Consider the following 21825-nt stretch of genomic DNA (forward strand, 5'->3'; position numbering starts at 1 on the left):
GCATTTGAGGAGGTGAGAGATGGGCAGCCCCTTCTCCTGCCGCGGTCCCCGAAAGGAAAGGGGTGACGCAGGGAGCAGCAGAATTGCAGAGTGCCGTTCGGAGGCCGGTGTGTTGGCTGCCTCCCAAAGGAGATGAAGAGCGAGCTGCCGGGGAGCTCGGGCCAGGGAGAGCGTGAGGCTGCTGCGCTGCCTTGATGTGGAACATGCCGGTTCTGGAGGAAAGCGAAGAGTCTCCAGCAGCCGTGGTTGGTAACTCGTCCCTTCGTCAGGGCACCTCGTGCCATGCCAGGGTGTGTTTGTCTGGGGAGGTGGATCTGGAACATGGGAGATGATGGGTGTGGGAACAGATGCTCTCCGAGACCCACGTGGCGTGATGGGGACTGGACCCACGAGCCAGTGTCAGTTTGGATGGGGAGTGAAGCCCAGGGGCCTTGAAACAGAGGGCAGCTTAGAAACCCCAAGAGGAAGAGCTGGACCTGAAGGGCAAAGCTAAGAAAGGATTTATGAAGGCCTTAAAATATCAGGGCCCCCGAAGTCTTACTCTAGATACGTTGGCCCAGATTTATTGAGGGCAAAATGCTCTTGGTGCCACGCTGCTGAGGAGCGTCCTCTGCACCTGGATCCAGCCCCAGGGAGCTGCACCAAAGCTGGGGCATGCGGTGGAGGCAGAGGTTACGCTGCGATTCGTGTAAAAAAAATTCAGATAGTCCCAGCTGGGTTTTCCCTGGTGATTTCCCAAGTCACAGGCAGTGTAGAATTAGAGAAAGCCTGCAAAAGAAGGGGAGAAGGGCAAGGATGGGGGCTGAGAGCTGCATCTGGAGTTGGGAATGTCCCCAGATCTACCCGGAGCTCATTTCCTTTTCAAGATGGTTTTCATCTGGAGCGTAGCTGCTTTAGCAAAATATATTGGCGGAGGAATATAGAGGTGGAAAGAGACACTTACTTGGCTTTAAGGCCTGGACTTAGAAGGGACAAGCTAACAGGAGCTCCAGCTGACCAGCTAGAGTGAACCTCCACCTGCTACTGACCACCGGACCACGGCCATGGATGAAGATAAGGTCACACGCAGCTGAAGCTATTTCTTCTGTCTACCCCTAGGTGTAGACACAAAAGAAAATAGCGGGCGGTTTTCAGCAGGAGCTGAATAACTTTGTAATTAAGTATCCTAATTAGCACTCTATCAGTGCATTCGTTTCCTTCGGTGAGAAGCAGCCTGCATCTACCGCAACAAGTCACTGCAGCGCTGTAAAGCAGAAAGCAGGGACTGTGCCATGAAGAAACGGAGGGAGGGAAGGGATGGCCCAAAGGAAGGGAAAGCACATCTGGAAGCTCTGGTGTGCGGGGCCGTCTGTGCCCAGAGGCAGTGGGGAGCAGAGGGTTGGTATCTCGGAGGTCTTTGTGCGATAGAGCCCCATCAAAGCCGGCAGGAAAGATTTATTTGGCCAGGAACCTCACGTTGATGTCGGCACAGATTTCAGACCTTGCGAGACCTCCTTGTCTTGACTCGTTTGCGTCCCCTACAATTTGGGTCCGTTGTTCCTTTTTCTCTTGGCCATGGGCAATTTGAAATACGCTCGATGTTTGGAAAGCATCAGGTCTGCAGCCCTGTCTTCGCAGGTCATGGGGACCCTGCGTGTTCGGGAGGCTGTGGCGGGTGGAAAGTCTCATCTCAGCAGCACGTCTCTGCGTCGTGGACGGTCCCTGGGCATCAAAACACGTGTGGGTGGATGTTTGGTTGCAGTTGGGGCACCATCAAGTTGCCATGTGTTTTTTCCAAGTCCGAGCCACACCTGGAGGCCCCCCTTCCCGGACAAGCCAAGGTAAAATAACTCCACGCCAAGATTGCTCTGTTATGAAACTCCTCCAGGTCCCTTTGCTTCCACCCTCGTGCCAGCAAACCCTCAGCTCTTCCCTGGCAAGGACGCAACAAAGTACATGACAGAGCACGTGGTGGTGATGGGGAAAAAGTGTTATTCTTGGCAATCCTTTCCAAGTCCTCATTTTTAAATTTTTTTTTTAAAGTTAAACTGTTCATTTTCAGATTTGGAGTCACAATATTTCTCCAAGCAAAAGGCTACGAGTTTGGAAAAAATCCAGTTTATTCCTTTAAAATTCTTTGCCATCACTTCAGCATAGAAGAGCCAAACCACGCTGGTACCTGATCCCGATGTGGATGGAGGAATGGCCCTGACACCTCCCTGCCCTTATGCCAAGGGCACTCGCTGGCACCTTTCAAAGTCTCCTGCCAGGTGCTCGGGGTGTCCCCTGAAACGTGGGGACAAGTGCAGGGTGGTGAGGATCTGAGAGTGAGTCTTCAGGCCAGGAAGGGGCATTAAAGGATGTGGGAAGTCACCAGATAGAGCAAAATGGAAATATTTTCATTAACTTATCCCTAAGGTACAGACAGTTAAGTGAAGAGTTGAATGGAGATTTTACCCTTATTTGCCTGGTTTCTCATGGGTGATATAAAGCTGAATATAAACCTAGGTTTAAATTTTTGGGGCCTCTCAGCTTCTTGAGCGTCAGACCCAGCAGACGGGCCAAACTTTGGTTTTGCCAAAGTTTCCCATTCATCCCCCAACAGGAGGAGGTTACTGGATTTGGAAAAACCAGTTTCTCCATGCTGTTTCTCCACAGTTTGAGCCAAGTGCTTCAACAGCCGTGACTCGGGGACAGAAGGATTCCCGTGAGAGCTGGCAACCGCATTATCCTCTTCTAAAAATATCTTCCAACAAAACATAAAACCTCTCCGAAATAACCCATCTGAAAGAGCGGGATCCAATTTGGGGCTCTCCGGAGGCCGCAGCTGGGCTCTCGGTCGCAGCGCGGGCTGCGGGTCGCAGCTAAAGGGCAGTAATTGGAGCGGTGCTGCCTTCGGTCCCCAGGAGACGCATCCTTCCTCGAAGCAACCGTGGCGAGGAGATGAGCTTTGAGAAACCCGCTGTGTTAAAAGGGCTCTGCTGGGAGGGAGCGCAGACGAGAGCATCCTCTGCAGCACTGTGTGTAGGTGCGAGCGATGGGGAAAAGGGGAAGGGAAAACCAGGAGGTTGGCAGGAAGGCTGCTTGACTTTTTGCTGTGGTCACATCCCTGCAGAGCAGCTGTGGTTACGAGCATCTCGGTGACTCCCACCGCCCCGGCTGTGGCTCCGAGCATCCTTGTGCTGGGAGGAGCTGCGGGCTGCCCGGTGTGACTGATGGGTGGCTCACGCATCCCTCCTCGAGCCCTGTCAAGGTTTATTCCACTCTCTGGGACTGCAAAGTGGCTTCTGAAGTTGTTGGGCTTTTTTTTCCTTCCCAGGGAGGAAGAAAAATAATTCATTTCCCCCTCCTTCTTCCCCGAGTGTGTTTAATCATTTGCCAGTTAGTCATATTCCTAAGAAAAGCAAATGTTGCGTGATGGTGAGTGACAGCTCCTGAAGAACTGGCACTAATTATATCTCAGCACTGAAAAAAATAACATGCCGGGCTGGCGAATCTTGCTGGGAGGGAGCCGGCTCTCCTCCGAGCATTCATGCAAGTGGCTGGGATGCCCCCAAATCACCGAGCAGCCGCTCTCCTGGCCTGCAGGCCCCTTCTCCATCTCTCCGCTGTAGGTTTAGGGATGATTAACGCCGTCTTGCTTTGCGTTTCATCCCATCCATTTCCACCCTGATTTTCCTCCAAGCCTGGTGGGAAGCGTTTAGGGAGGTCTCCCTTTGACTTGTGCGTCTTTGATGGCTTCAAACCACCGCTTGCCCCCCCGGCAGCCAACGCTCCCCGGGTCGGCACCGTCAGCTGCTGCTTTCCCTAGCACCGCTCGAGCAGCATCGCCTCTTCCTCGGGTGCCGGGAGAAGCCGGGCATTTTCTTTTTCTCCTGTTGCTCTCGCTGCAGTGTTACTCAGGGTTCTCTCTCAAAAGCTGTCAGCGGCCGCCGCGGAGCTGCCGGTGAGTGGGGAGCAGTAGATGGAGGGATGAGCCGGATGGTCTGGCTGAGGGATGTCCAGCCGGCTCTGGTTGGGTATTAACTCTCTTTTATTTATCCTGCTGAGTGGGTTGCCTTGCCCAGACACAGCCCTGCTCCCCCGTCAGGGTTTTGTCCCTTGCCGGGGCATCTGGAGTAGCCAAACCACCCTGTTTTGGGGTTGTTTCTCGTAAGATGCTTCCTCCTGTGCCCCATGGCTGGCAGGGGCCAGGGACCAGCACCCATCCCACTGCAGGATGTGGGGAAAGCGAGGACTTGGCACCGGGACTGCGGCACACTCCGTGTGCTGCTGTGGGAGCCAGGGTCATGCTCGCCTTGAAAGGTTTCAAGGATGAAAGTACTATAATTCAGAGTGAAAAAACAGACCCCTGGTTTTGCCTGGTCATGTAAGTACAGGGGCAAGGAGGAAGGTGCTCACGGCTGCCAGCCCGGCACGGAGATGGACCCAAGGTGCCGGGTGGGCATCCAGCCCACGAGGGATGGCTCCAAATCCAAAACAACCCCAAAGGGCTGAGCCAGGCTGCCGTGGTGGGGCTCCTGCCTTGCCTTGGGCTCGCAGGGCAGCCTTGGCCCCACTTTTCGTGGGTGCTCCACAAACGAACCCTCGCTGCCGTCTGCTTCCCCTCCCCTTCCACACTCACTCAAGATTTTAGCCGAGGCACGCGTTAATGCCGCAGCATCCATCTAGCACCTGGTCTGTGCGCCAAGTAGCAGCTCTGACCCTGGTGAGAGCATTCACCTCCCTATTTCCAGTTAAACAGAGACAGGCAATCCAAACAGCCTGTGCCTAGGGGTGAAATCCCCTATATTTCTCTAAATTTGTAGAGAGCCAGGGCTGGAGGTCCGGTTCCCAACCCCAGCGCAGTGCCTGTGAGCACAGGAGGGTGCGGGGATGCTCCCAAGGGCTGGGATTGGAGCTCAGTTTATTTTTCCCAATGTATCAGCGGTGTTTTTCCTGGATGGGGTTTTGTTTTCTTAAAAAGCCAAGCAGCTAAAAATAGCCTTCTGCTCGCTCGCCCGCGGTATCCCAGCGTGAAGCTGGCGCAGGCTGTGTGCGGAGCCGACCTTCAGAGCTGCAGTTCCAGCTGCGGGAGCGCGGTTGCCTCCTGCTTCCACCTCCTGTGCTCGGCTATTTAAAGAAGCTATTTTGCCTCTTTTGTGTCTCAAGAAACACCTGATGGGGAAAGCAGAGGGATTTTTTTCCTCGCTGAAATAGCCGCCTGGCCCCAGGTTATCCCAAGCTTGGGGATTTTGGATCAGATTTAATTACACACCAGGCTATAATGATCATTTAGTTGCATGCCCATATAGCATTTCCCGCTCCCTGATGGATGGGGGGGGATGTGGGCATGGCTGTTCCCGCTGGGGTCATTGGCCTTGGGGTGCAGGGACCCAGCGAGACAGGATTTGAGGGTCAGGGACTCGCTGAGGCAGGATCTGGGGGTTTGAACTCAAGAAGGTGGGATTTGGGGGGGCAGAGACTCAGTGAGGCAGGATTTGGAATGCAGGGACCCAACAGAGCAGGGTTTGGGGGACTCAGGCACCCAACAAGGCAGATCTGGGGACAGACACCCCATGAAGCAGATGGGGAACTGCCGATCCCTTCCCAAAGGACAGAGTTTTGGGCTCTCCGGGGTGGTTTCGGCCGCAGCAGCCCTCCCGGCCCTGGGGACAGCGGGGTCTGCAGACGAGGAGCACAGACGCAGGAGCAGCACCGCACCGCGCTGAGTTAAGGGGATTCACCCGCATCCTCCTCCCCGAAGCACCTGGAAACATTGCAGGGGGGTTGCGTGTAGCACTAAGGCACGTAATAAAACATAAAAATGACCTTGACGCTGGTTTCTGCAGTTGAGACAGCAGGTAGCTGCTCTGGGACGTGGCCACCCTGCAACGCCCAGTGTGAGTTTCACGAGGACAAACCCCACCGGCGCTGGGTGCTGGGTGCTGCGGGGTTCCCGGGGCTGCTGCTTGCGGCTCTGCAGCTTGCCCCCAGCCCTCGCTCTCTGCTGTCATCTCTGCAGCAGTTTTCACCCCTGTAAACTGTGCCTGGAAATAAATAAATCGTGGGCTCCGGGCTGCTGCACAGCCATGACACCAGCTGAGCCTCCTCCTGCCCCCTTAATACCTCCTGGTTGTCTCTGCTGGGTCAGAGGCAGCAAGTGTGGGAGGAAAGGGGTGTCTCCTGAGCAAAGGGGGTGTCCCAGGTTTGCCCCTCGTACCCCCCATCACTTGCTGCAGGTGGGACGGGTGTCCCCCCCACGCGGAGCGGTCATGCCCGGGCTGGGCATCGTGGGCAGGGACAGCCGGACCCAGCTCCCCGCTGAGCCCCCGAGGAAGCGGAGCAGCATCCATTCCCAGGCGCCGGCAGCCCCATCACACCAGCAGCATCACGGGGTCCCCGAGCCGCCAAGCCACGCGTGAGTCGTGCTGCAGCTCAGCACGTGCTGCCGTCCCCACCAGCCTGTTCGCAAACAGAGAGGCTGAGAGCCACTGCTTGGGAAGCAGCACAGTGGGACCCGGTGAGGGTGGGGGCCCCAGCAAGCCCCCGCAGCGTTTTGGGGTCTCTGCCCAAAGCCAGAGCCAGCACCGTCGTGGATTGACACGCTGAGGATGGCAGCGAAATGTGGGTGCCTGTGCTGGTCCCTGGGTTGCACCCAGGGGTGAGACGGGTCGGGGAGGCAGGGCTGGAGGGCTCCAAGTGCAGAGCCACATCGCTATGCCCGTGGGGCCATCGCTTTACCAAAAATGCATTTTTTTCCCCATTGCCTCTCCTCCGGCAACAGCCGCTCCCCCTGATGTGCCCAGAGCTGCTCTGGGACCAGCTGTGTTAGAGGTTTTCTTGCGTGGAGGAAAGCCATGGGACACACAAGGCTTGTGCCAAGCAGCCGATGGAGCGGAGGGGGCGATGGCCCGGTAATTCCCCCTCCAAGGGCATGGTGTTGCCAACATGAATAATTCCCAAAACACTTGGGGAGCTTGCAGGGTTGGGCTTGATGGGGCCACAGCTGCTTGGAGAGCACAGAGATGGTGGGAGACAGCCTTCTCCAGCGCTGTCGATGCAACCGTGGCGTCAGAGCACCCAAAAAGCGTGCTTTTCTGCAGTGCCTTGAGCACTGCCTGCCAAAGGGGCAACAGACCAGCCAGTACCCAGGAGGTTTGGGTCTCCCCTGGTGACATCCTCCTTTTATTTTTCCCACTTTTATTTTTCATGGTGGGATTTGTGAAGGGGAAAGGACACTCCTTTCTGAAACCCAGCGCTGCTGAGAGCCCATTAAGGAGCTCTTCAAACCCCGCTCATGCGGGAGGGAACAAGTATGAACCTTTTTGGAGACCACAGCTGAAGGTTAGAGGTTTCTCCCTTCTCCCCTCCCCACCATCAAGAGGCACCAAATTCTCCTGATCTGGAGGAAAAAGTGCGAGCCAGCAAGCTGCATCCCCGGCAGGAGCAGTGGAGCTAAATATAGCCCATTTACACAAAAAGAGAGCGTTGCGGTGAAACGGCATCGATGAACGTTATGGTCGTAATTAGCAGTTCCCTAATGAAGAGCTGGGAAAGCAGGGGGTGTCCCGGGGGAAAGCAGTGCCTCTGCCGAGCATCATGTAGATGGTGGGGGGTTACCGACAGCAGTGGGGGTCTGCAGGGATGGAACTGGCAGAATTCCCCCCCTGGGTCCCCTGTAGAAGTGGCCGGGAGCTTCCTCCGGGACCGAATTGGTGAATAAATCCCCCAGTCTGGCACAGAAGAGAAGAAGGTGAAGGGATGCCCCACGGGGATGAAACCCAGTGGGGAGAAAGGCTGGCAAACACCGAGCCGGGAGGAGATGGGTCCCGGCGACCTCGGCGGCTGGGCTTGGTGACCCGGTGGCCTCATTTCCAAAGGTGACAAACAGCCACAACTCCCCCAGCACTGCCAGCATCTCACCTTTGCAAATCAGGGCACCGGCTGCATTACAAAGGGATCAGCCCCGACATTCCCAGGAGCCACATTTTTTTCCTAGGACATAGAGAAACAGCTTAAGGAGGGATGGGTATTTAACGAGCTGGTGGTGGGGAGCTCGTCGGTGTCTCCTTCCATCACCCCAAAGCCACTGCACCCCCTGCAGCTCCTGGTTTCCCCATGGTACCCAAGCCTGACATCGAGCATCGCACTCATCATATCCCTCCCTGGTCCCCGCCACCTCCCAGCCCTGTGATGTCCCCAAACTCCAGCTTGTCCCAGGCTTAGGGACCTGCCTGGGCATCCCTGCAGCTCCACAGCTGGGGCAAGAGCCCAGCATATCAAACTGTGTCAAAAAGTTTGAGTGAAGGGGAGTTTGGCCTGGAATTGTTTGGGGTTGTGTTTTCTCCGTCACAAGCGGTGATTGGGGTAATGAAGGGATCCTCTCCCCTCTGCTGCCATCCCTATAGCAACCAGCAGCCTCTTCCCGTTAAACAAGTGACTCATCAAACACGATTACACTGATATCAGGGAACATGATTGTGACTTCTAGCTCTGACAAGAGCGCTGACCTTTTGGGAGAAAAAACATTAAAAAAAAAAAAAAAGAGAGAAATAGCTTAAAACTGGATGGGAAGGTGCAGTCGCGTGTCTCATCCTCCCCATCTGTCCCACCGCCCTCGCCCTGCTTGGGGACTCCCAGGTGGTAAATAAAGGCAGATCAGACGCAAACAGTCTCTGCTCTGCCAAGTGTAAATCCCCCATGGGCTCTCTGCCGGCAGTGGGAGGCAGGATCCGCGGTGGGAGGCAGGATCCGCGGTGGGAGGCAGGATCCACGGTGGGAGGCAGGATCCACGGTGGGCAGCTGGCCGGTGCCGATGCCAGCACTGCCTGCGGCGTGTGGGACCTCAGTCCTGGCTGAGCGTGGGGTGACACGTCCCTGGGGCCAGGCATGGCCTGTGCCATGCACCCCGCTTCTGTCCGTGCCACGCATCGTGTTTCTGCCCAGGTCGTGCATCGTTCTTCTGCACACTCCAGGGAAACTGCTGCTCTGCTCCCAGAAACTCCAACCAAGACCTCGCCAGTCCCTTCAAATTTGGCGGGTTTAAAGTATTTGGAGGGTCTTTCCCCACTGCTAGTTTTCTCACCCCCTCTGCCAAGTGCCTTTCTGCCATAAATTCCGCTGTGGGAGTCTCGGGGATGATGTTTCTCAGCCAAGCGACCTCCAGCATCGCTGAGGAGAGAGGCATGGCACAGCTCTGGGGTAAAGTGTCCAGGGCAGAGGGAAATCCTCTGAGAACGGAGGACTTTCCTGGTTTAAACCCCAGTCTGGAGGATGGAGAAGGCAGATTCCCAGTATATTTAGCAGCTCTCTACTCCGGCTGGGTGTTTGCGCTCCTGGAAATGTCTCTTTTACCCTGGGCAAATTCCCCCCTACTGAGACACAGCTCTGGGCAGTGGTGCCAAAGGAGAAAACGCAATACCCAGAGGGGAAAAATACCTCCATACACCCAAAATCCAGATGCGTATGGTTCAGGTTGAAGGTTGGGATGAGACCCAGGTTGCCGGCAAGCCCGGTGCCGGCAGCGATGCTGCCTGCAAACGCTGCCCCGTGCCCGGGGAAAGTCAGGGAGCCTTCACTGCTCCTACTGAATTATTCATAGGCAGAAATAACATCACCTGCATAATTGATGAAGTGAGGACGTCACGCCTGTGCCCTGAGCTGGGGGAGCAACCGAGCCCGTCGGGTGCAGGGGGCTGAAACCTGCCTTCTCCGTGTTGTTTCTGTTACTGAGAATTTTAGGGGCAGCTGGGCATTTCTAGTTCTGTTTGGGCCCCATCCTGCTGGGCTGGGCAGGGCTCTGGCTGGGGCACACAGGCAGCGGGAGGGCAGGGACGGGCAGCATCTCACACAATCCCATGGGAGCTGCTCCTGTCGGCTCCTGGCACTTGGCTTTACACGGTTATAACTCTCCCTAACTCAAGCTGATTATTTTCCGAGCCAAACACTTGCTTTATATGAATTATTTCATTTACCAGCAAGCAGCTGTGACCTTTTTCTGACGAAGTCCTAGCCCACCCCATATTTCAGACCAGGTCTCTGGATCCAGGTAATGTGGTCCTGAGCCTAACTCCAGGGAATGTGCCTGTGCTCGGGAGATGCTCGGAGGGGAGCCCGGCGCCGTGACTCCACGTAGGATCCTGTTTAAATGTCAAAAGCCAGAGTTAAAATCAATAAATAGAGAAGACCGGCTGTGCTTGGGCGAGGGGGTGTCGAAGCTGCCTTTTACTTGACTTCAAAGCTGAGAACTTGTTCCCCGGGTTTTATGAAACCCGACGTCCTTCCTGCCCAGCGGGAAAGGAACTAGGGAGGCTGGAGGTCCTTTGAGTGTTGCCGCGGGGGGCTTTTCCCCGCTGGGTGGGCTGCCTAACACCCCCCCGCTCCATGCTGGCACGTCGGGAGGGATCAGCATTGGGGTTTAGCGCTTGCAATGGAGCAACAAATCCATCCCCGCCGGCACGCGGTGGCTGCCGATTTCTTTCAGCGCTGATGTATCGCCGGCTCCAGGGCAGCCGATGGCTTTTCCGCATGGACCTGGGACCTTCCTGGTCCTCACACCTACATCTCCGCTGGGGCTCAAGTATTATGGTGGTCCCACTGCGGGTGCAGCAACCGAGCTCGTCCGGAGAGGCTCGCTCCAAGCCTGGTTTTGGAAAGCTCACGTTGGTGGCAGCAGGTGGCCGGGAGACCAGCAGGCAGGGAAGGCTGCCCTGCGCTCAGCTGCAAAAAGACTCCAGATTTTATTTTTTTTCAGAGAATCTTTCTTATTTTGCCCCTTCCAAAACCACAGAAAACCTTCCCTACCTCTGTGCCACGTCAGGTCAATTAGGTTATTGTTAATTATTAATTATCACTATCATTTGCCTTAATATTTTGCCTCGCATCCTGCACGCTCCCAGTGTTCCCTGTGGCTTGATGAATGGCAGCACGGGGGAAGCACAGTCACTCCTGATGAGGTAGCCAGCCAGAGCACCACATACAGCCTGGGAGAAGGAGGAAAACATGGTGCAAAAGCCCTTTATTTCAGAAAAAACACCTTGCCCCAGAAACCCCGCTCGCCAGAGCCGAGCTGCCATATGGTGACACGGTGCGTGCCAGCAAAGGTGCTTCAAAACGTGTTCCTCTGGCTCAGGCAAGCGGTGGAGCTTAAGGACTTGGAGCAAAATCATTCGAGTGGGAATGATACCACTGAAGGAAGGAGGAAAAATCCTCCCCCTGGTTTGGCCTGACTGTTTGGTAGGAATCAGGAGAAGTCAGAGCGAGCCTTCAAATCACGCTGGGCTGCTCCTTCCCTCCTGGCACGGCTTGGCATCGTCCCCACTCATCCACCCTGGGGGTCCTGTCCCCCATGCACGTGCCATTTGGGTCCTGTCCCCTTGCATGCACCAGTGGGGTCCTGTCCCCGCGCTGGTGCCAGCGGGATGCAGGGCTGCAGGCTGTCCTCGGGCAGGGGTAGCTCTCTGAGAGGTAAAAAGTAGGGTTGGAACTGTTGCAGGCAGGATGGCAGAAGTCACTTCTGCAAGCCAGGCCCTTGAACAGGCCCCTTCCAGCTACCTGTGAGAGAGATTTTTCAGCCAAATCAACTGGTTTTCAACAAAGCCAGGTGATTTTACAAGCCGGACTCCTGCCTGCCTCCACCTCCTCCGCCGCCTGGCTTTGACAGCGGCACCTCAAGCCCCAAACCCATCACTGAGCCCCGGCCCTTCCTCCTGCCGGGCTGGGAGGCTGGAGCCCGGCAGCCGAAGCAGCGCCGGGAGAAGTCTCCAGCAGCAGCGGTGGCGAGAAAATGGCCTCATTTCCACCCCGTATTCGCAAAGATTATGCAAAGCCTTTGAATGTAGGACTTCACGCGCTCTCCAGCAGCGCGCAGCCCCCAACGGCCCCGTTTTGGGGAGGCTGGCGGGCGCAGCGAGCTTGTTTGCCACCCTGATTAGTCAGCACTGCTAATTATAGCCACGCTTTTCCTTCTTATAGCTCTTCAAGCACCGTTGGAGTAATAGGGAAAAACAGAGGCGCTGAAATAAGGCTGCGTCCGCTCGCTGCGGATAAGATGCCGGTATAAATACGGGGATGAATTTCCAGCGGTGCGGCTTTGCATGCCTGTCTTAGGGGGTCTCAAGGCAATGAGCTCATGGGTTTGCCGGCTCGGCCGTGGGATGCTTTGGCAGGAGCGGGAGCTAGGGTGGGAAAAGCTCATGTGATACAGAGAGGTAGTGACATTTCCCCAAAGAAAAGAAATAAAGCCAATTTTAATGCTTTTAGAGAAAAAAATGATGGAGAATTGCATCACATCTATTTTATCAAACATGTCCCAGCTGTGCTTTATTACAGCCCGCGATGGATAGCGGAGGATGCCCAGACAGGCTCCCCGCACGGCCACGGAGCCGGGGCAGCGCCGGCAAAGCCTCCCGGCACTACCAGCCATCGGCGATGGCGCAGGGCTCGCCGTGTAGCCCAGGGGAACCAAACCCAGCTGCCCACCGGCTCGGTCACCTGTGGTTTTCAGGGCATTTTTGGTTGCTGTTTGCAAAACCAACACGCAGTGGCGAAAATGCTGCAGGTCTGTCCGCTTTTGCAGATTATTGGCATCGTAGTTGTTCCTTTTGGTGAGCTCTGTACCACCCGTTATGTCTGTTAAACAGCAGCCCTTGTGCAGTCTTTGATTACCGGTGGGCTCTGCCTTGGACGACCAGGTCATTAGTGATTGCCACCCGTAACCCACCCAGGCATTGATTAGCTCCCCAAAGACCTGCCTATAGAAACAGCTGCAGTGAAGCAAATCAGAGACAGGGATAGAAATTCAGCGGCTCCCAAGTCCATCTCCTGCGTGCCAGGCAGCCACTTGTTTTTTAACCAAAAAAGCACAGTTTCTAAGGCAGGATACGTGCTGGGGGAGGACCGTGTGCGGTATTTAGCACTGAGCTTCCTCCCAAGGGCCAAAAGCCGAGGAGGAAGATGAGAAATGAAGATGGGAAATGGCAAGGGAAAGCCTTCTCCTTGCTGAGCAGCATTCCCAGGTGAGGCTGGTGGCCTCTCGCTGTGTAATTACAGCTTTTGCTGGTGACTTTGACTAGCTTTGATTTTTACTCCTCACTACTGAGTCTGTAATTTGACTATAGATAAAGCATGCTTAATATAATGTCAAAATGTTCTTGCAGATACCCAGGGAGCTCAGAACATTATATGCAACTATAAAAGACAGATGCTCAAATACTACAAATATGATGTGCAGTAGCGCATCCTCACAGATGCAACGCCACTTGCATTTGGGGCAGCTCTGGAGGCGGCGTGCCTTGGTTTAAAAATGGCCAGATAATGTCCTTTTTGTCACCAGTGCCTTAAGGAAACTATGGCACCGCTGGAGTGCCCCAGCGGCCCTGGTTGCCCCGGCACAGACAATTTCCCCTTTCGGACAGACAGACAGACATGCCGGCCCCTGTACAGCTGCCGAATCACCACCGAGAGGCTCTAGGGGCATCCTGAAATGACCCCCAGCTAATGGAAATAATCCGGCACCCGGTTGCGTGGACGGCACGTCGGATGGTTTACGTCCTCCTCGGTATGGGACCAAAGGGAGAGGAGCCAGAGATGTGTTGGCGCAGCCCTGAGACCTCTTCAGCCCATGTTGTCACCCGGAGGGGAGACCCTCCCTGGGGACACGGCGTCCACCGGCCAGCCCCGGGCTCTCGCAGGAGGGCGAGCAGCCCCGATTGCTGGGCGAGAAGACCATTGCGATGAGCGCGTGGAAAGAGGGGACTTCTTGAGAGGAGGGGGATAATACCTGCCGGGGACCGGTACTTGCTGTGGGACGTAGGAAAAGCATCCTGGGATTGTGCCAGACTTGGGGTGGGATGTTGAGGGGAGGAACTGAAGGTGGGGAAGGGAGGCGGCAGGGTGGTTTGGGATTACCGGAGTCACTGTGGGGACTGGGGATCAACCGAGAGACCCGGGTGTTTGAGAGTGTCCCAGCGAGCGAGACTGCAGGAGGGGGTCGGGTGCTGGAGGGAGCGGGAGGTCCCAAGCCGCGGGGTTTGGGGTCAGCTGGGACCTGTCGGAGTGTGCGTGTCTGTGCAAGAGGCAGCTACAGATGAGAGGATCCACGGGCCACGCTGGGGCAACTCGGTGTCTGAGGGCACTTACTGGAGGGATGCACAGGCTGGACCTGGGGGCCTGGAGCTGCAGCAGCCTCCTTTCCGCCGCGTAGGGGATTCGGCAGCCCCCGGCAGATCCGGTTGGTGACAGCAGGACCGTCCCTGCTCAGACCTGCGGCTGCTCGTGGCCCGTCAGCCTGGCTGGGCTGAGGCCGCCCGCACTCATCTCAGGGGCCCTGGGTGGGCTGTGTCCCCGCAGAACACCTCGCACGGGCCGTCCCATCCCCTTCTGCCGCAACGGCTCGATCCAGCTCGTCTTCTGCGCCCACCTCCTGGCCGAGGCCTATGGGAGTCAATCAAAGCTCCTCACCCGCCTCCCCTTTCCCCGGCGGTGCGTAATTACTGGGAGCGGGAGCGAATTCATTCAGCTCTTCGCTCAGATTTCCTCCGCCCCTTTCCATGCTGCTCATGTCACTCGGCACACAACGGCGCGCAGTCACGCGGCCGGCAGCCCCAGGTAGATGACACTTCCAGTCCCCTGGGATGGGGCTCGGCCTGATTAAGAACTCAGATGCTCCTAACTGGGGCGATTGGGTTCAGTCAAAACCACCGGTATTCACCTAAGTATCTTTGCACATCGGGAGCTGGAAATCCTTCCCGGCATCGAGCTTGCTGCACTGCCTAGCTACAGCCTGGAAGAGAGAAGGGAATGAAAGAGTAAAGCTGGAGCGTTATGAAACCAGTAGGAAAGGGGGGAGAAGGTGTAGCTGAAATATTGCGGATCCGGGAGCTGAGCATCCCTGCTTTGAAGATCCTGCTCCTGAGCTGAATCACGGAGCCATTTGTGGCCGGAAAAATAATCGTGTCTTTGGGATTTGTTCCTTTCCAGGCTGATCCTTTCCCAAATAAGTCAGGAAGGAAGCCTTGGGGGTGGGTGCGTGGGGTGCCGCGGTGCGGTGCAGGGGACAGACCCCCGCACCCACCGTCCTTGGGCAGGTCTCCCCACATGGAAGGGTGGGTGCCGGGCCGGGCAGCCCACGCGAAGCTCCCAGGTGTTGATCCTCCTCATCCCAGCTTTTACTCTGGCCGGAGGGAAGCCCGTGCGGGGCGAAGGCTCTGGGGTGTGATGTCTCCCGTGCGCGGGGATGCATCTGCCCCAGCCTGGTTGCACAGCCCCCCTCCCCGAGCACCCCCGGCTGCCGGTTCCTGGGGGTGCAAAGGGACCGGTGCTGCTGTCCCTGAGCGTTGTCCTTGAAGAGCGGGGCAGCCGAGCCACGCCACGCAGGATCACACCGCCTCCCTTCAGATCCACCGCGTCCCTCGGCACAAGCGGTAAAAATAAACCTTGCCCGGCCGCCTTTGCGAGCCGCCGGGGCCTGGCTGGCACCCAAGCTGCATCCGCAAAACGACGCAGGTACGGAGGGCCCCGACCTTGGGGAGGTGCGTCGGGGTGGCGGGAGAGCTCATGAATGAACGGCGGGGCGGGTGCGTGCGCGGGTGCGCGCATGGGTGCGCGCATGGGTGCGCGCACCCCCTCGTGCCTGCGGGTGTGGATGTGGATGTGGAGCAGGGAGCCAGCCTTGTTGTTATTCTGATCACAGCGGCTCTGATTCACAGACTTGGATCATGAATATAAGTGAAGACTTTGACGTCAGAGTTGAGATTTATCAGCAGATCCAATGGGGCAGGAATATTAAGTGCAAGTCGATGCCAGCTATCTGCCAACGTTATTAGCAATGCTCACCGAGGAATGAGGCTTAACACCAAGGACTGGAAGGACTGGGAAGGAAAAAAATAAAAACGGGGGGAAGCAAGCTGATCCTCAAGCATTAAAGCCAGGTAAAACAACAACCCCCCGGCGGTGGAGGCTGCCCACCGGGGTTGGGCTGCATGCGGGAAGGGGCGATGCTGGGGGCCAGCGGCAGGCAGCGGGCTGCAGGCAGACCCCCCCTGACCTTCACACCTCGGCTGCCTGGCCCGGGGTGGGGGGGGGGGGGGGGGGGGGGGGACGGATTTACTCTGCAAAGGGGGGAGCGTGCCGAGCAGGGCAGGATCTTGCAGCTGTTTGCGGAGCATCCTGCACCAGTCTTTTCCAAAGGAAGGGAAGGGAGGGAGAAAGGAGAAAGTTAATGCAGGCTGTCCCTTGCCGCTGCCTTCTCGTTTCATCAGCGGCTCCGCATACATGCAAGGGCTGGCCTATTAATAGTATTTATTTTTACTCGCTGCACGCAAAAAAGAAAGGGCTGCGGGGGGGGGGGGGGGGGGGGAGGAGGGCGTTTTGCGCTATAAATAGGCTGCAAAAGGTAGCCGTGCCCCGGGGAAGGGAGGAGGACGGGGCAGCCGGCAGCGGGGGGGTGCGGAGGGGGGGGTGCGCAGCGGCTGCGGATCCTGCGCGGGGCCGGGCCGGGTGCGGGGCAGAGCGCATGGAGGCTGCGGCCGGCAGCGGAGCGCTGAGTTGTGTTCGGCCTCAGCCCGTCGGGAGGAGCGGGAGCTAGCGGGGAGGCTTCCCCCCCGGGCGAGGGGTGCGTGTGGGGCTGGGGGGGGGACCCGGGGCCGGGGGGCGGAGGGTTGTGTGTGTGTGTGTGTGTGTGTGTTTGTGTTACTCCCTGGGGAAGCCGCAGTCGGGCTGGGGGGAGGAGGACGGGGGTGCGCCCTGCGGCGGGCGGGGGCGGCCCGGTGCGGGGGTCCCGGGGCTCGGTGCGGGGGTCCCCGGGCTCGGTGCGGGGCTCGGCGCGGGGGTCCCGGGCTCGGTGCGGGGGTCCCGGGGCTCGGTGCGGGGGTCCCCGGGCTCGGTGCGGGGCTCGGCGCGGGGGTCCCGGGCTCGGCGCGGGGGTCCCGGGCTCGGTGCGGGGGTCCCGGGGCTCGGTGCGGGGCTCGGCGCGGGGGGTCCCGGGCTCGGTGCGGGGGTCCCGGGGCTCGGCGCGGGGCTCGGCGCGGGGGTCCCCGGGCCCGGTCGCGGGGCTCGCCGCCTCTGCCCGCCGCCCGGTGCCGGTGCCCGGCCGGCGGCTCCCCTCACCGCATCCCTCTCCCCCTCTCTCCCCAGCGATGCTGCACGGCCCCGCCGCCATGGGGGAACCGTGGCAGCCGCAGCCGCAGCAGCAGCGGCTCCCGGGGCTCGGCAACGCCTCGGAGCCCAGCGCCTGGCCGTCGGCGGCGGCGGGCGGGCCGGGGACGGCGGCGCCGGGCGGCGGAGGGCGGCGGCGGCGGCGGCGGCGGCGGAGCCGGCGGCGGGGGTCGGGGCCGGGGCCGGGGCCGGGGCCGGGGCCGGGGGGGGGCCGTGAGCCCCTGGGACATCGCGCTGTGCGCCACGGGGACGGCGGTGGCGGGGGAGAACGCGCTGGTGCTGGCCGTGCTCTTCTACACGCCGAGCCTGCGGGCCCCCATGTTCCTGCTGATCGGCAGCCTGGCCCTGGCCGATCTGCTGGCCGGGCTGGGGCTGGTGGCCAACTTCGCCGTCCGGTACCTGCTGCGGCCGCCCAGCGAGGCGGCGGAGCTGGGGGCGGCGGGGCTGCTGCTGGCCGCCTTCTCCGCCTCCGTCTGCAGCCTGCTGGCCATCACGGTGGACCGCTACCTGTCGCTGTACAACGCCCTCACCTACCACAGCGAGCGCACGCTGGGCTTCACCTGCGCCATGGTGCTGCTGATGTGGGTGCTGTGCCTCGGCGTGGGGCTCCTGCCCCTCCTGGGCTGGAACTGCCTGCGGGACCAGAGCGCCTGCAGCATCCTGCGGCCCGTCACCAAGGACAACGCGGCGGTGCTGGCCGTCACCTTCCTGCTCCTCTTCGCCCTCATGATGCAGCTCTACCTGCAGATCTGCAAGATCGCCTTCCGGCACGCTCAGCAGATCGCCGTGCAGCACCAGTTCATCGCCACGGCGCAGGCCACCTCCACCCGCAAAGGGCTCTCCACCCTCTCGCTCATCCTCGGCACCTTCGCCCTGTGCTGGATCCCCTTCGCCATCTACTCCCTGGTGGCCGATTCCAGCTACCCCGTGGTCTACACCTACTCCCTGGCGCTGCCCGCCACCTGCAACTCCCTCATCAACCCCATCATTTACGCCTTCAGAAACCCAGACATCCAGAAGTCGCTCTGGCTGGCCTGCTGCGGGTGCGTCCCTTCCACCTTCTCCTCCAGACCAAGGACATCCAGCGACGTGTGAGGACTGAGCGCGGAGCCGGACGCGCTCCCTTGCTCTCCTCCTTTTCCCCTCTGTCGTTATCGTTTCCTACCGGGGGGAACCCCGCTGCCCCCCTGCCCCCCCCGGCCAGCACATCTCCTTCCATGAAAAGGTGGCCAAAAAAGAGAAAAAAGGGAAAGGGAAAAAGAAGGGGGAAAGAAAGAGAGAGAGAGAGAGTAGGATGAGAATGGTTTCCTTTAGAAATGTTATTTTCTTACACATTTTATTTTTTATTTAAAAACACAAAACACCAAAAAAAAAAAAGAAAAAAAAAAAAAAAAAGATCTCCGTACGATGGCGTTTGTCTCCTCTCGGGGTAAGGAGCCAGGGAAGCAGCGGGCTTGCCAGCCCTGGCCGGGTGGCTTCCACCCCCCCCCCCCCGGGGGCAAGTCCCACATGGTGGGGGGGTCGGGGGGGTCGGGTCCCCTCACGGCGGGGCTGGTCCCCACGCGTGGGGTTGTTGTGCGGGGCGCCCATCCCCCTAAAATCAGGTCTTGCAACGCTATGCAATAATCCGGGGGGGGCCGGGGTGGGGGGGGAAGGTGGGGGGGGGCGGCGTTCAGCACCGCGGGGGCGGACAGCTCCGGCTCGGGGCGGGGGGGGCGGCCCGGGGGAGCGCAGGGAGCTTGGGGGGGGGCGGGGGGTGGAGGGGACTTTTTTGGGGGGGGGGGACACGATGCCTCTCTGTTTGCGAAGCACTTTGAGAAGCTGAGGGGCGAAAGGCACTTTAGGGTATGGCTGTTGGTTTGGGCTGTCGCAGGGATGGGGGTAGCCGGGGAATATATATCCCCCCCCCTCCAAAAAAAAAGAGAAAAAAGGAAAAAAAAAAGGTGACGGCGGGCAGGGTGGGGGCTCGCGGTGTGCAGGTGGCGGGGGCAGCCGGGGTGCCCCCGCACCCCGAGGCTCGGGGGGAGGCCGGGGGAAGGGCTCTCCTGCCCGGTTCGGGGCCCTGGGGTGATGCGCTCCCCCGGCTGCGCTCGCTTCCACACCGAGCCTTTACGTGGGGTGGGAATTTCAGCCAAAAACGGGTCCGGGCTTGCTGGGGTCCCCTAGAGGGGAGCCTCTGCCATCACACGTCTTATTCCGGATGCTACCAGTTTAACTTGCTTCATTAGAGAAGCTACGTACCCTCACCCCCCTCTGCTGTATCATGTGCTTTGTGGTGTTAATGAGGCCATGATGAAGTGTCCTTTAGCTTGTGCTTTCTTTTGGCCGCGAAGCGGAATAGGGCATTCACTTAAAAAGCAAGCGAGAAACCAGGCAACCTTCAGAGAGGTGGCAGGGCTTGGGGTGAAACATCTAGGGCGGCTCAGGGCAGAGGTGGTGGGCGCTGCTTTGGGGCCTGGCAGGCGAAGAGCTCAGTGGCTGCAGCAGGAATCCCCCCCCCGGCCAGCTGAGCCCGGCGTCCCAAACATGTTGCTCTCCTTTAGAGAAAGATGCTGTCATCTCCAGCGCCCAAAATGCCCCTCTTCAAAGCAGGAGCTAGGTTCTGCTGCACCACGAGCCAAACAGACGACGGTTCCTATCGACACAACCCGACGGGCACCACCGCCACCAAACCACAGCACGGGTACACCGTAGTTTCGTGGCAGACAGAAATGTTCTTGCTTTGTGAGGCTGTAGTGGGTACGAAGCCACTTTATGGCTGGATACAGACACAACTGTATTTTCTCTCTGGATCTGTGCAATGAATTTCTCGCCCCTCAGAGCTAAGTGCACATGAGAAAGCTATGAATCTCCAAAGTGTGCCTGGGGCCTGGACTTATTGTCTGCCTTTGAAAGGTGGCCAGTCTCTCTCTTGGTTTTTGGGGTTTTTTTTTTTCATTTCCTTTCTCTTTTGAATATCTTTGGCAATGGGCAGTAGGCACAATGTTGAATCAGCAAATGTTTAACAGTAAATATATTTTATATATATATATATATGAAAGAAAGAGTCATATATATAAAAACACTTTTCTCTGCTCATTTCATTTCTTCTGGTTTCTGTAAGTACAGCCAGGTCCCTGCAGTTCCTCAGTATGAAAACTCAAGACGGAGTTAGTTTAAACCATTTTTGGAACATCGTGAACATTTTGAAATGTTTTTATACAACCCTATCTAGAAGACAGTATTTGTTTCTCTGGACAGCTCATTTTGCATCTTTAAATTAAATATAATATTAACTAATCAGCTCTAGAGAAACCTTGACATGAAAAAAGTGGCATTTTTCTGTGCTTTCCAGTCAATTCCCTATTGCTGAAGATTTTGGTTTTAACAATGTTCTTTTCAGAGCTTAATTGTATACTTGAACCTCGTCACAGTTCGAAGGATCCATTGATAAGCTTTGACAAAGGCATACAAGGGTCAGTGGAAAATAATTTTCCCCCTGTGGCCCTCCACAGCAGTAGGAGAAAGATTTGGGATATGAGGAGCTACAGCTGAGGATACGTTCCCTACCAGACAGCTAAGTTCCAGAGGCGGTGGAGATGTCCTCACTGAAATGCTTGGTACTCGCCCAGACACATTTACAGCAACTTTGTCGAAGGCAGACTCTGCTGCCTAAATTCTGGTCCTTGCACTAAGGAGAATTCCATTCTGCTGCACTAATCCAGCTCACAGTCTGTATCAAGATGTGGCTGCGAGTATGTTGCATGCTCACGTTGTAGTATAAAATGCCGATCCAATTTTTTTTCACGCGATGGTCTGGGACCTCTCTCTTGGAGACTGTTAAAGGCAGCCATGGGAGTTGTTAAAAACACTTGATAGGCTTCAGGAAAAGTCTCAAGAAATCTCCTCTAAAGAACATTTTGATAAATTGGCATTTTTGCAGTCTTTCCACTAAAAAAAATACGTATTTTTTATAGGTGTTCTTTGCTTTGCTGTTTTCCCTCTCCTTTTTCATGAGTGGAAAGAGGGGAAAACAAGGGAGAAGTGAGGAAGAAGATAACCAGGTATGAGTTCACCTGCCATGCATTGCGTTGTGGAAATCTCTGACCATTTTACCGCACCTATGCTGTGGAGAGTTGTTTTTTTCCTAAAGAAAATCTTTTACTGGAAAAAGTTTTGAGTGACAATGTTGGACATCAGTGAGGACGTTGGATGTTGGAGCCTCCTTATGTTGGACATCAGGAGAGCTAACTTAAAACCTTAAATACTTACCAAGTTAGTAGCTGTGTGCAGGATGGGAATGCCCTGGTGTCCTTCAGTGCTGGTTTGGGATGTGTTTAGTACAGAATATAGGGCCTGACTTTGGATGAGGTTGTGGTGCCATAAAGAAGGAGCAGCTCCCATGAATGTAATGGTGTCACACGTGGATGGGGCACCAACTATAAGCGGAGCACTGGAAAACAGAAAGCGTTTTCCAGCACAGTGAATCCTCCATGGATTTTGCTGAGAATCAAAACCATCTGCAAACATGGTGAAAAGAGCCAAGCAGCCCCTGTCTAGGTCCTGGGCATCATGAGAAGGACACGGAGCAACCAGACTACGGCCCATTGTTCTCCATTTTCTGGGACTGAATGTCTTGGTAAAACCTCCTCCGACTGAGAGTCCTATGTCACAAGTCATTAGAAAAAGTTGAGGTCTATAAAAGCCATTGATTTAATTATTGTGCTTTTC

At 57.1% G+C, this 21825-nt stretch overlaps 1 protein-coding gene across 1 annotated transcript; it reads left to right on the forward strand.

Annotated features, from left to right (window-relative positions):
• The first annotated feature begins 15069 nt into the window (after positions 1-15069).
• On the forward strand, positions 15070-18722 carry LOC128153784 (G-protein coupled receptor 12-like). The gene is given in 4 exon segments (XM_052813529.1): positions 15070-15465; positions 15669-15890; positions 17095-17240; positions 17242-18722. Coding segments are annotated over 2 exon segments (1113 nt in total). The 5' UTR covers positions 15070-15465; positions 15669-15890; positions 17095-17096; the 3' UTR covers positions 18211-18722.
• Positions 18723-21825: the final 3103 nt, after the last annotated feature.

The sequence above is a fragment of the Harpia harpyja genome, chromosome 18 (genome assembly GCF_026419915.1).
Source record: "Harpia harpyja isolate bHarHar1 chromosome 18, bHarHar1 primary haplotype, whole genome shotgun sequence".
Lineage (NCBI taxonomy): Eukaryota > Metazoa > Chordata > Aves > Accipitriformes > Accipitridae > Harpia > Harpia harpyja.